General features: G+C 56.5%; 1 protein-coding gene across 5 annotated transcripts in view; it reads left to right on the top strand.

Annotated features, from left to right (window-relative positions):
• PCNX2 (pecanex 2) overlaps positions 1-12,114 on the top strand; it is a 193,919-nt gene that overhangs the window by 105,081 nt on the left and 76,724 nt on the right. For all 5 annotated transcript variants that reach the window (XM_079107189.1, XM_079107187.1, XM_079107188.1 and 2 more), the window contains 2 exons: positions 1,368-1,509; positions 5,062-5,239. In XM_079107189.1, coding sequence (XP_078963315.1) covers positions 1,368-1,509; positions 5,062-5,239 — 320 coding nt within the window. The remainder of the gene's footprint in view (positions 1-1,367; positions 1,510-5,061; positions 5,240-12,114) is intronic.

The following is a 12,114-nucleotide window of genomic DNA, read 5'->3' as shown; positions in this document are numbered from 1 at the left end:
CTTTTCTCTGTCACCCCTGGGTGTCACCCCTCTGCTTATTCGGCTGGTCATCAATGTTGTTCTTTGTCCTTGACTTCCCACGTCATGGAAACTCCCTCTCTGCCCAGTCTCCCCATGCCTGTCCCATCCCGGCCAGTTCTTTCAAGTGAGATTTCGAGAACCCACCTGCCTTCACATTTTTATCACGAAGGCCGTATTTGAGTTAAAGACGACACCTTCTCGTGTAGAAAACAGCCTCGTGAGGAGAGCCAGTGGCCGTGTCTGTTGCTTCCTGAGGTTCTTTACATGCAGCCCTGCTGGAGTCACCTGGAACGAGGTAATTGTCCTCTGTCCAGGGGAAGAGACCCAGGGCCGGCGCTCTGGGAGCGTGGCTTCTCCTTCCTGAGTCATTCCCATGCAGCCCTTGCAGGATGCCAGTGTGCACAAGCACGTTTCTTCTCCTGGCCCCCAGGAACCTGCATGTACGTTCCCTAGGGACAGGGTTCACCTTCAGCCACTGAGGCACAGGACTCCAGGGGGTAATGGAGTCGCTGTCCTCTTGTCTGGTCAGACTCTGAGCTGCTGCGGGAGGGTGGCGCCTCCAGAAGGCTTCTGTGCCTCTGTCTGCTGTGCTTGGGGACAGGGGCAGCCTCCTGGTTTCTGGCAGATGGAGAGTATGTGGCAGGGAGGAGCAACCACCCTGGGACCGTAGGCCTGGACTGCTGTGGTGCGACAGCCCTGGCCCTGGTGGCGAAGTGTCCCCAGTCCCTGATAACTAGACCCAAGAAGTCTGCTCTGACCAGGGGGACCCTGTCCCCCAGGGCCATCAGGGGAGCAGGGCGCAGGGCTCCTCCCCCACAGCTGCCTCAGAACAGTCCCAGGCCACGTGCCAGAGGTTGGTGGATGGCGCTGACCTGACTCAAAGCCTCGGCCTTTAGAGGCACCACGTCAGGAAGGCTCAGGAAAATGCAGGCGGTCCCAGGGGCAGGGACTGGGGAACTAGCTCTCTCGTATTGTGTATGTTGCCCAAGGATCTGACCCTGGGTTTAGGGATTGAAGAGGGAGAGAAAAAGTCCAGAAGCTGCCCAGCCCCAGCAGTTACCCAAGGCATGGAAGGAGCCAGGGGGTGCATTCCGATTCCGCAGGCTTGGTCTCCACCTTGCTCAGCAGAGGGCTTGACTCCGCGACCACGTGCCTCTTTGGTCCTCGCCTTGCGGACTTGGAGGCCGGCCTGTGCCTCCTCAGCCAGCAGCTACAGGGAAGTACAGCCGAGAGCCCCTCCCTGGTCAGCAGCCTGCACTGGAGGGGCTATGATTCGTCATTATCTGTACGTACGCAAAAGTACTTTGATCAGACACTATTCTAAGTGGTTTTTGTATTTCTTTCAGATGTCGCCCATTTAATGTGGTTTGAAAGACTCTATGTTTGGCTTCAGTGTTTTGAAAAATATATCTTGTACCCGGCAATAATTCTGAATGCCCTCACTATCGATGCGTTTTCAATAAGCAATTACCGGAGACTTGGTACCCAGTAAGTGGATAACGGTTTATTCTCATAACGATTTGGGTCACATGTTTTCAGAACCTAGTGAGTTTTCCCTAAACAGGCTGCAGAAGAAACCAGCTTGTACCTACCAATGACTTTATGCATTAAAAAGCTCTGGCGGCCTTTGACTCGGACCACAGTGTAGACAGTCATTGTGGGGTGACTGGGGTGCAAATGAAGTCAGATCTGCTTGCAGTGATGTTTTGAGCAAATGTCAGTAGATTTGAAAACCTTCCTGCAAAGCTTAGTGAGGCTAATAACACGAGGAAGCTCAGTGTGAGCCCGGGATTCCTGGTGTTTCTAGCACCGAGCTTAGAGCTTCGCGAACTGCTTCCTGTCAGTTCACTTAGCAGATATTCTTTCATGTTGTGCTGGGGGAGGGAAATTAATCACTGTCACTGCTCTCTGCATTTATCAAGAGAAGGATCGCAATTTAAAGCTGCGGTGCAGGAGACTTCACACTGTCACGATGCCGGTGTTTTTGCAAATCATTAACAATGTAGAGTCAAGTCTTTGGTTTCACATATTAGAATTAATTCTGAATTTGCAAATGGAAATCTACTTGATAATTTGCAGTTTTGTCACTCTGACAAAAGGTGAAAGTCGCTGGTCACGTGCCTTATCAGGGCAGGAGAACGAGAGCAGTCCTTCCCCAGGTTTGCCCTCGGTCACGCTGCTCAAACGCTGCGTAGCAAGGTCGATGCCAGGCCCCCGAATTCAGACCCGCTCTCCTTCAAGGGTCCTGACAGGAGCACGTTGATCAATATTTGCCCAACACTGAGCGAGTTGAAAGGCGTGCCGAGGCCCTCTGGGCTTGGAGCAGCCTCGCAGTCACACAAAGCAGAAGCTGACTAGCCACAGCCACAGCCTTTCTGTCTTTACTGGACTCTGTCTTCCTTCCATTCCAGACCTGTTTTGATTAGACCAAGACAAGAATTCTGTGCCCCTCGGTACTTAAAATCCTCGACTGGATAGGACAGCAGACGGTGGAGCCCAGACCTGTGGCCTAGCTGAGTTGGGGTTCCACACAGCAAGCAGCTCCCTCTCTGGGGCACCATGTGCGTCTGCGAGTGGCAAGGACTCCCAGTGGGCACAGCCCAGGATGAGCTCATGACCACTTCCCAGAACAAGGCAGATCTTGGGCACTCAGTCAAAGCCAGGGTAGCAAAGCTGGCACAGTGCTGCCCGGGCCAGTGCTGTCCAGGGAGAATGGTCCTCCCATCAGCTTCAGGACAGGGACCCTGGCTGGCCTGTGGTGCAGGTGTGGAGACGACAGGGGTGAGCGCAGGATGCCTGTGGGTCCCCTAAACGGCCCAGGGTGCGGTGGACAGTCAGGCCGCTCTCTGGGACCCTCATTTTTCCCAGTCACTGAAGTCAGGGAGAAGTCCCTCGCCGGGACTCCTCTGAACATCCTCTGCTCCCAGAGGGTGCCATCCGAAGTTCTGTTCTCAGAACCCAGAGCTGACGGTTCTTTTCTATTCCTGATACAACCATTCAAATAATTTTAAAAAGGAGATTTTAGGCTCCCTGTCAGACAGCTGCTCCCAGGACAGTGTGAGGCCTCTTTCAGAGTATTTTGGCTGGCCATTTGAGAACCACCCACCTAGTCAGATAATGCATCCCTCCACAGCAATGCCGGCCCCCTGGAAACGTTAAGGGGTGGGTGGATGGAAGGTGGGGGTGGCAAACCTGCAAGTGGGTGAGTCTGGAAGTCTTGCCAGGCATTTCTCCTTCCCACTGGTCTCTGGGTGCTCAACATCTCTCCTGAGCCCGTGTTCACTGAACTATAAAACCTCATCTAAGCATGCAGTAACTGATGTGCCACTAATTGCTATGCAATATTGTGCTAAGCCCTAAACTTCAGTCCTGAATCTCCCATAATTATAACCAATCTTCATTCGGAAACACAAAGTGAATTCTCCACCAAACCATGGTCACAGAAAACAGAAAGTTAGACTTGTCCCTCATTTAGATGTTGCCTGAATACCCCAGAAAATCACTTGTCTCCCTTGAAAACCCGAATACCCATAGTCCTGAGCCCCCTGCCCCAGGGCCCCTTGGGAAGGCTCTGCTATAACACAGCATTTCTGTGCTGGGTGCTGCTGTCTGGGGCGACTGGAGCCAAGTCACGTTTTCCTGTGTTGTTGCCTGGCCTCCATGGTCTCCTGGGAGAGGAGGACAGGCTGGGGGGCAACATGTACCCCTCTGCAGGAAGGGAGGCTGTGTCGGGGATACTCTCTGCAAATCCACATGGAACAAGGGATGGTTTTCCTCAGAAGCCAAATCTGAGCCTGTCACCCAGGGCCAGGGGCACACCCGACCCTTGTGTACCCTGGTGTAGAGTGGAAGCAGCCCTAGTCTGTAGGCGGACCAAAGATTAGGTTGGGGCATATGGCATTGCCAACATTAGATCTTTCTGATGATAAAAAAAATTAAAAAAAAAAAACTTTGCACAAAACCACCTTTGTAAAACTATATTTTTATCTATTATTTTATCTATTATCTATTAGCTATTTTGAAGTATTCAATTAATTGATGTCAATCATGCTTACCACTGGAAAGCATTTCCTAAGCGACCCCCTCTAGGGAAAAGCTGCTCATGTGCTGAGGTCTGGGGTCCAGGACTCTGCTGGGCTTAGGGGACTGAAGCATGACCCCTGTGCTTGTACTTAGCCAGAGTGGGAACCCTCTCCCAGGTGTGACCGTTCTGTGGCATGCGTCCTCGAGTCCCCGCAGGGCGTGTTGCTATTGGCAGGAAGCTGGCTGAGAGGAAGAGCCTGTCTCGGGGAGGCTGCGCTGTTTCCATCCCCTGCCTTCCAGCCTCCAGCTGGCTTGTCGTTGAGGGTCACGCACACTACCCACACAGCCCCGGCCCACTGATTAATCTCATTCCCTGGGCAAGAGAGCATCCAGGAGTTGAGGCCTTCCTCAAAGCCCAGACTTGGAAGGGAATTTCTTTGCCTGACTCTGCTTTGCTGAGCTCCTCAAATGACAAGCCCTGGGAATATGATTTTAAGAGAGAGAGAAAAAAAAGGGTTGGTGAGAGCAGAAAGCTTATGTTCATGAGGGTGACGGAGAGGCTCCATGACCCTGGAGCTGAGCAGAGCTGCCGCGTCAGAACTCAGTGTCCTTACCAGGTCACTAGAACTTCACGCTGCTGCCACCAGGTCATCACGTCAGTCAGATTCTCTGATCATGAGACCCAGCTGAGCAGACTCTAGCCTGGGCGGTCCTCTAACTGGGCACCAGCTGAGCCTGGAACTCCCCGCAGCCCTGCAGTGGCTACTTCAGAGAAGCCCTAGAAGAGCTTTGTGTCCTTGCAGAAGAACACAAGGACGTAGGAAATGGCCCACAGTGGCAGAGACAGTGTGCCTGGGGTCACTCAGGGCGGCGTCCACCCTGGCTCACCCCCATAAGTCCTTGGCCATGTGCTCATGCCTGGGGAGCCTTTCCATCCCCCAAGGGAGGTGGCCGCTCTGGGGAGGCACTGGCAGCCTGGGCAGTGGCTGACAGCAGGTCTCCCCTCCTTTCCCACAGCTGGGACATTTTCCTGATGATCGTGGCGGGCATGAAGCTGCTGCGCACATCCTTCTGCAACCCCGTTCACCAGTTCCTGCACCTGAGCTTCACCGTCCTCTTCTTCCACTTCGACTACAAAGATATTTCAGAGAGCTTCCTGCTGGATTTCTTCATGGTGTCCATTGTGTTCAGCAAGGCAAGTGAAGCGACGTTGGCACTGTTGACCTTGGAAAGGGCATTTCTCAGCAAACAGCCGAGAGCTGAAAGCATTTTCTTTATAAAAAGTTCATAGAGGGAAATGAAATTGAGTTCCATGTGTGTGCTACTCGCTGCTGCCACGTGGGGGATTCTCCGTGGAAAGTAAGTGTGCCAGGCAACTTGCTAGAAATCACTAGTTGGAATGAACCAGCCACTAGTGTGGCTTGGAGTTTTATGACCTTCATAACTGTTCAGCAATCTCATTGCAGAGCTTTCCCTGGATCTTAAAATACTCTGAATTAAATCAAAGATTATTTTTGTATTTTGCCCCTTGAGGTTCAGTTGGAGACCTGGTGTCCCATCGTGGGTCCCCTGGGGTGTGTGGTGGCTGCCTCTCTGCTCAGGTCAAGAGTCCACCTGCTGTAAATTCCAAGGTGCAGGGAGCAATTCTCCTGGAGCACTGGGCAAAGCCACGAGCCCGATGCCAGCCTTCCACACGGGAGGGACGATATCCCCGGGTTCCACGTGGGAAGGACGGTCCCCCTGGGTTCCACACGGGAAGGATGATCCCTGGGTTCCACACGGGAAGGATGATCCCTGGGTTCCACATGGGAAGGATGGTCCCCGGGTTCCATGTGGGAAGGACAATCCCCGGGTTCCACATGGGAAGGATGATCCCCGGGTTCCACATGGGAAGGACGATCCCTGGGGTTCCACACGGGAAGGACGGTCCCCGGGTTCCACATGGGAAGGATGATCCCCGGGTTCCACATGGGAAGGATGATCCCCGGGTTCCACACGGGAAGGATGATCCCCGGGTTCCACACGGGAAGGATGATCCCTGGGTTCCACATGGGAAGGACGGTCCCCGGGTTCCATGTGGGAAGGACAATCCCCGGGTTCCACATGGGAAGGATGATCCCCGGGTTCCACATGGGAAGGATGATCCCCGGGTTCCACATGGGAAGGACGATCCCTGGGGTTCCACACGGGAAGGACGGTGCCCCCGGGTTCCACACGGGAAGGACGGTCCCCGGGTTCCACATGGGAAGGATGATCCCCGGGTTCCATGTGGGAAGGACAATCCCCGGGTTCCACATGGGAAGGATGATCCCCGGGTTCCACATGGGAAGGATGATCCCCGGGTTCCACATGGGAAGGACGATCCCTGGGGTTCCACACGGGAAGGACGGTGCCCCCGGGTTCCACACGGGAAGGACGGTCCCCGGGTTCCACATGGGAAGGATGATCCCCGGGTTCCACACGGGAAGGATGATCCCCGGGTTCCACACGGGAAGGATGATCCCTGGGTTCCACACGGGAAGGATGGTCCCCGGGTTCCACATGGGAAGGATGATCCCCGGGTTCCACACGGGAAGGATGATCCCCGGGTTCCACACGGGAAGGATGATCCCCGGGTTCCACACGGGAAGGATGATCCCTGGGTTCCACACGGGAAGGATGATCCCTGGGTTCCACACGGGAAGGATGGTCCCCGGGTTCCACATGGGAAGGATGATCCCCGGGTTCCACACGGGAAGGATGATCCCTGGGTTCCACACGGGAAGGATGGTCCCCGGGTTCCACATGGGAAGGATGATCCCCGGGTTCCACACGGGAAGGATGATCCCTGGGTTCCACACGGGAAGGATGATCCCTGGGTTCCACGTGGGAAGGACGATCCCCGGGTTCCACATGGGAAGGATGATCCCCGGGTTCCACGTGGGAAGGATGGTCTCCGGGTTCCACGTGGGAAGGACGGTCCCCCTGGTTTCCACATGGGAAGGACGATCTCTGGGGTTCCACACGGGAAGGACGGTGCCCCCGGGTTCCACACGGGAAGGACGGTCCCCGGGTTCCTGGGAGCGCCTCCAGGCCCGCGAATGGTCTGACCACTGTAAGGAGGCCAGGCTCTGAACGGCAGGCCGGGGAGCGGCTCCTGAAAATAGACCCTGGCGGCACTTCCGTCACTGACCTCGGGGCCTCGTCCTGTTGGTTGGCTACTTCAGATCCTAGGAGTCTTTTCCGCGGTCTTCGTGGATCAACTCTCTCAATCCTTATTTTCTCTTCATCCCACGTGTTTCCTCTTTGCTTCTCTTAAGTAACAAAAGCGAGAGCTCTGTTGTGACTGAGGAGCCCCAGGTGGCCGTCCTCAGCTCCGTACTGGCCCCAAGTGCTCGTGGCGCCGCTGAGTGCTGAGTTGTCAGGCTCCAGAACCCTGGCTTGGGACCTCTCCCGCTGGCCCTCGTCTCCCTTCCTTCCGGACCCAGGCCTTGGTCTACCCAGGCCACAGACGTCGTATGACTGTCTTGTTCTGGTCAATCCATGTCACCGTTGTCACTGTTCAGGTCCAGGCTTCCGCGTTCTCTTATTCCTCGTGAGTGCAAGGTCCCCTCTCGCACACGGGAGAGTCATTCCTAGGGCCTCGTGTGCTCTTGTGGAGTCATTGCACACGGTTTTACTGCTTGCAGTGCCAAGAGCTCAGCATTGACGGGAAGGTGCCGTTCAGGGACCCTCGCTGGCGGCATTTCCATTTCAACATGGTGAGCGTGATCCTCCCGGAACCTGGGTTTGCTGTCGGGGGAATATGACGCAGTCTCACCTGGATTTCGGGAGGGTCCGTCCTGCTCCTGAGAGGGAGGGCTAAGAGCAGAGCGCACACGGGCAGGACGTCAGAGCCTCTCCAGTGGGAAGCAGGGGTGCTGGTGGTGTGGGGGCGTGGCTGCCAGGCGACGGTCCCATCCCCTTGATGCTCTGCAAGAGGGCTCCAGGGACTCCCCAGCTGTGGCAGGAGCAGGAGTTCAGCTGGCTGGGCGCTGGTCGGCTGGCCAGCTGAGGGCCAGTGCACCGCAGGACACATGTCCAGGGCTGGAGTCAGGTGAAGGGCTTGCCAGAGGCGCAGGAAGGTGCCTGCCTCTCTCCTCCTCTCACCGGGAGGACACAGCCCTGTCCCGTGCGCACAGGGAGGTAGGACCTGGCAGCACACGGCCTCACTGAAGCCATAAAATCCTCGCTGCTCTGGGCTTTGATGTCGACGTTGCCAGAATCTTTCTGAAACACCAATTAAAATACTAATACTCAGAGACCGCACTGAAGTAGCGGCTTTCTTATTTCCTCTAATTGAGGTAGCATTAGCAAATGTAATTTGAATAATCTGCTTTTAGGCTGGGATAATGGCTGTGTCTAAAAGGAAAAGGAAAAGGAACCCAAGTGAGACCAGCCAGGAGGAGAGGCGCTTGGCATGGCCGGGGCTGCATCCCAGCCGCCCGCCAGGCCCCGAAGCCGTCTGGAGGAGATAAGCTCTTATTCCTTGATGGCACAAAGACAGTTAAGGATCCAGACCTTGTGTGACCGTGACAGAGACGGCAGAGCAGTGGGGAGCTAGGAAGTGCCTCCCCCGCGGGGCGGGCCTGCAGACCCGGTGATGTCTCCCACCCCGCAGTTCACTGAGCCTGTTGAGATGCCCCCTCCTGGGAGTCCTGGATGTGAGTCTGGAAGCCCCCAGGGCTGGGCGAGGCCACCCTGCCCTCCGGCTTTCTCACTGCAAGATGAGACCTCCAGGATGAGAGCCCTGTGTGACCGTCCTCTCCCCTGACCACACAGCTGCCCTGTCCCCCAAACGAATCTGATGTTAACTGGAACCCCCCCCCCCCACGCTCAGAGGGCTGCAGGATCAGGAGGACACGTCAGGATGGCATCCAGTTCCCTCTGAGGAAAGGAGCCCCCCAATACAGGGCTCTTACTATTACAGGTCAGTCGCCCTGATTGCCAGACTTCCCAGGAGGAGAGAGGAGAGAAGTGACCCGAGGGCTCATCTGCAGGGTGGGCTCAAAGCAGGAGGCCAGGAAGAGAGTAGATGGCCTCCAGAAGGCCAGGCCTGCCTGCATCCAGCCCCTCGCCCATCTCCTGAGTGGGCTGGAACCGGCGGAATGAGGGAGATGGTGAGTTCTGGAACCAGGGTCCATCGGGACAGAGTAGTGAGCGGCCCGTGCTTGACACAGTGTTGAGGGGGGCTTCTAGTGGACGGTGCCCTGGCGGGGGGCCGTGGGAAAGAAGGGCCCTGCTGCCCCATCCTGAGACCCATGGCTCTCCAGCCAGGCACCCGTGAGCCCGCCGCTGCTGCGGGACATCAGGCCGTCCTTCCTGCTCCCCAGCCCCTGTGCCCCTCCTCTGCCCGTGGGCCACGTCTCCTTTGGGTCTCCCAGAGCACACTGGCAGCAGGTCGGTGTGCCAGGTCTTCGGGGCGCAGTGAGACGTGAGGGGTTTGGTTGCCAGGAATATTCAGCGTAATGCGGCCAAGCGTGGCCAGGCCCCTCACGCTCTCCCACGGCCCTGAGGACATGCTGAAGGATCTGAGTAGCTGTCACCGCAGCAGGACGTGGAGGCCCAGGTGAAGCAGCCCTGCCACAGACGGATCTGCAGTTTCTACAACGCAGCAAGCATGAAACACTGCAGACAAGGCGGGCTTCGTAGGGCTAACGGGCGAGGTCGTTTCTGTGTGGCTCAGAGCTGCGTGGAAGGCCTGGTCTGGGAGCTGCGATTAGCGTTCCGTGTTTGAAACACTCTCCAAATGGCATCTCCCTACTTTGTAATGGAATGGAATGTAGGCGGGTTGTCTTGGATTAAAATAGAACTGCTTTTACTTTTTATTTTTTTGGCACCAGGAGATGAACCCAAGGGTGCTTAACCACTGAGCCACATCCCCAGCCCTTTGTGTTTTTTATTTTAAGACAGGGCCTCAGTTGCTGAGAGAACTGCAGTGTAAACACTACTTTTGCAAGTGTCCTTGTTTATGACCTTCGTTCTGAAAAGCAGCATTTGTCCGTTTGCTGCTCCTTTCTAGCTGCCAGCCATTGCCCAGGGCTGGAGTTACTGGTGGCAAGAAGAGCAGCCAGTGCTTGCTTGGTGCCTTTCTGCAGGTCAGGCTGGTCTGGAGCACTCTGCTTACTGACTTGCTTTGTCTGCACGCCACCCTGGTGAGTGGCACCAGGCGGGGAAACTGAGGCACAGAAATGAAGGGAATTGCTGGAAGTTCTCTCAGCCATAAAGTGGAAGCACAGGCTCAATCCCACTGGCCTGGATCCACGTGGTCACATGGCTCCCACTCTGAACCTGCCCCCTCTCCTGCCTCTCTGCCGCCTCAGGTCAAGGCCCTGGTGCGTTGCCTGGACGGCGGCCTTATGCACACCAGGCCCACAGGGAGACGTCTCCAGCTGCGGCTCTGGTCCCACCCTGGCCCATGTTTTCTTGCCGCTCCTGAACGCGCCAAACCCCATGCCTTCCGTGTGCCGCTCCCCGCGGTGACTCTCCTTCCACCTCCAAGGCTCCAGGTGACAACCGGGCTGCAGTTCTCCTGGTTGAACCAGCACCACTTCCAAGTGCTCCCTGGACGCTCCTGCAGCCCCACCTCCCTGACCACATGTCACCACTACGGTCTACTGCCCTGTCACCCCCCTTTCCTCGGCTCCCCAGGAAACACGGATCAGTCAAAGGGCCTCAGTGGTGACGTGTCGAGGCGAGAGGCAGCCTCAGCCAAGCTAGGAGGCAAAGGAGAGGAAGGAACGTTGGTCTTAGACGGGGGCATGGTGAGCAAGCAGTGAAGCCTGGGAAGTGCCCAGGAAGGGTCTGGACTCGCCTCCCTTCTCCTCCACCTCCCCTTCCTGCGGAGACTCATTGGCGTGATTCACCACTGCGCGCACACGGGACTCCAGAATACCAACCGTGCGCCTTTTACTTCCATTTATCGGCATTCGGTCACATCTTGGAGGACTTGTCCTTGGCGGTGCGGTGACCTTGCCTCTCCTGGTGACCCAGGCAGTACCATGGAGCCCCTCAACCTGGCCGCTCACTAAGATGCACTGGATTTGTCCTCCAGCTTTTCTGTGGTCATTAGGACCCCCGTGGTCACAGACCACAGAAACCTGGAGGAAACTGGCCAATGGAAACAGGGACTCTAACCACTGGTGTCCCGACGGATCGACCCAGCGGCTCACGTGATGGCCCTGAAATTCTGCAGCACTTCCCTCCTCCCCACACTGCCCACACCATCCTCAGATGGGCTCTTTCCAGAGTGGCAGCCGTGGCAACTGGCAGTTTTGCTGAGGATCCCGGAAGAGAGGGCACCTTCCCTGCAGTTCCAGCAGGAATCCCGGGCACACCCTACGCACTATTTGCGTGTGGCACGTTTCCTCAGGAGTTAGCATGGAGGCTGGAGGCCTAACCAGGCAGAGCCTGGCAGGCACGAGGGCATGGCTCTGGACTACCCAGAAGGCCACGGTGAGTGTGCTGGCACATGTGTCTGAGAAGCACAGAGTCTGGTGCCCGGCCCTGCCGGTCAACAGGTGAACATGAAGGTCTCAGGAGAGGACCCAGAGACGTCCGCTTCAGACAAGGAAGCTCCAGCAGCAGGCAGAGGGGAAGCCGCAGCCCAGAGCCTGAGGACAGGTGACCCGTGAAGCCAGACCGAGCTCAGAACAGGGCGAAGGAAGCTAGAAGGGCACGGCCATGGGTTCTGAGAAAGGGGCCACCAGCCAGCCCAGGGCTTCTCCAAGGCCAAGGCCCACGACCCAGAGGTGCCTCTGGATCCAGCCACAGAGAGGTCATGGGGAGCTTGAGGACACAGGGGCTGGCTCTGTTAATGTCAGCTCCTCAAAGCAGGAACCTTGAGCTAGTTCTCTTTCCAATCCTCTGTGCCTACCACAGTGCCTCAGGATGGCCAGCTGTCCACTCTGTTGGTTAATGACCTCAGGTCAGTGTACACAAATGTGGGCATTCGGGCAGCCCCACAGCAGACGGTGCAGTGAATCCGCCCTCGTAGGAACTCCATGGTCATGACCGCTTTGAAGCTTCGCTGGCTGAGAGAGGTGACCAGCT

Source organism: Sciurus vulgaris (genome assembly GCF_902686455.1).
Source record: "Sciurus vulgaris genome assembly, chromosome: 12".
Lineage (NCBI taxonomy): Eukaryota > Metazoa > Chordata > Mammalia > Rodentia > Sciuridae > Sciurus > Sciurus vulgaris.
The sequence above is the reverse complement of the archived record's forward strand: the minus strand, read 5'-3'. Positions and strand labels throughout refer to the sequence as shown.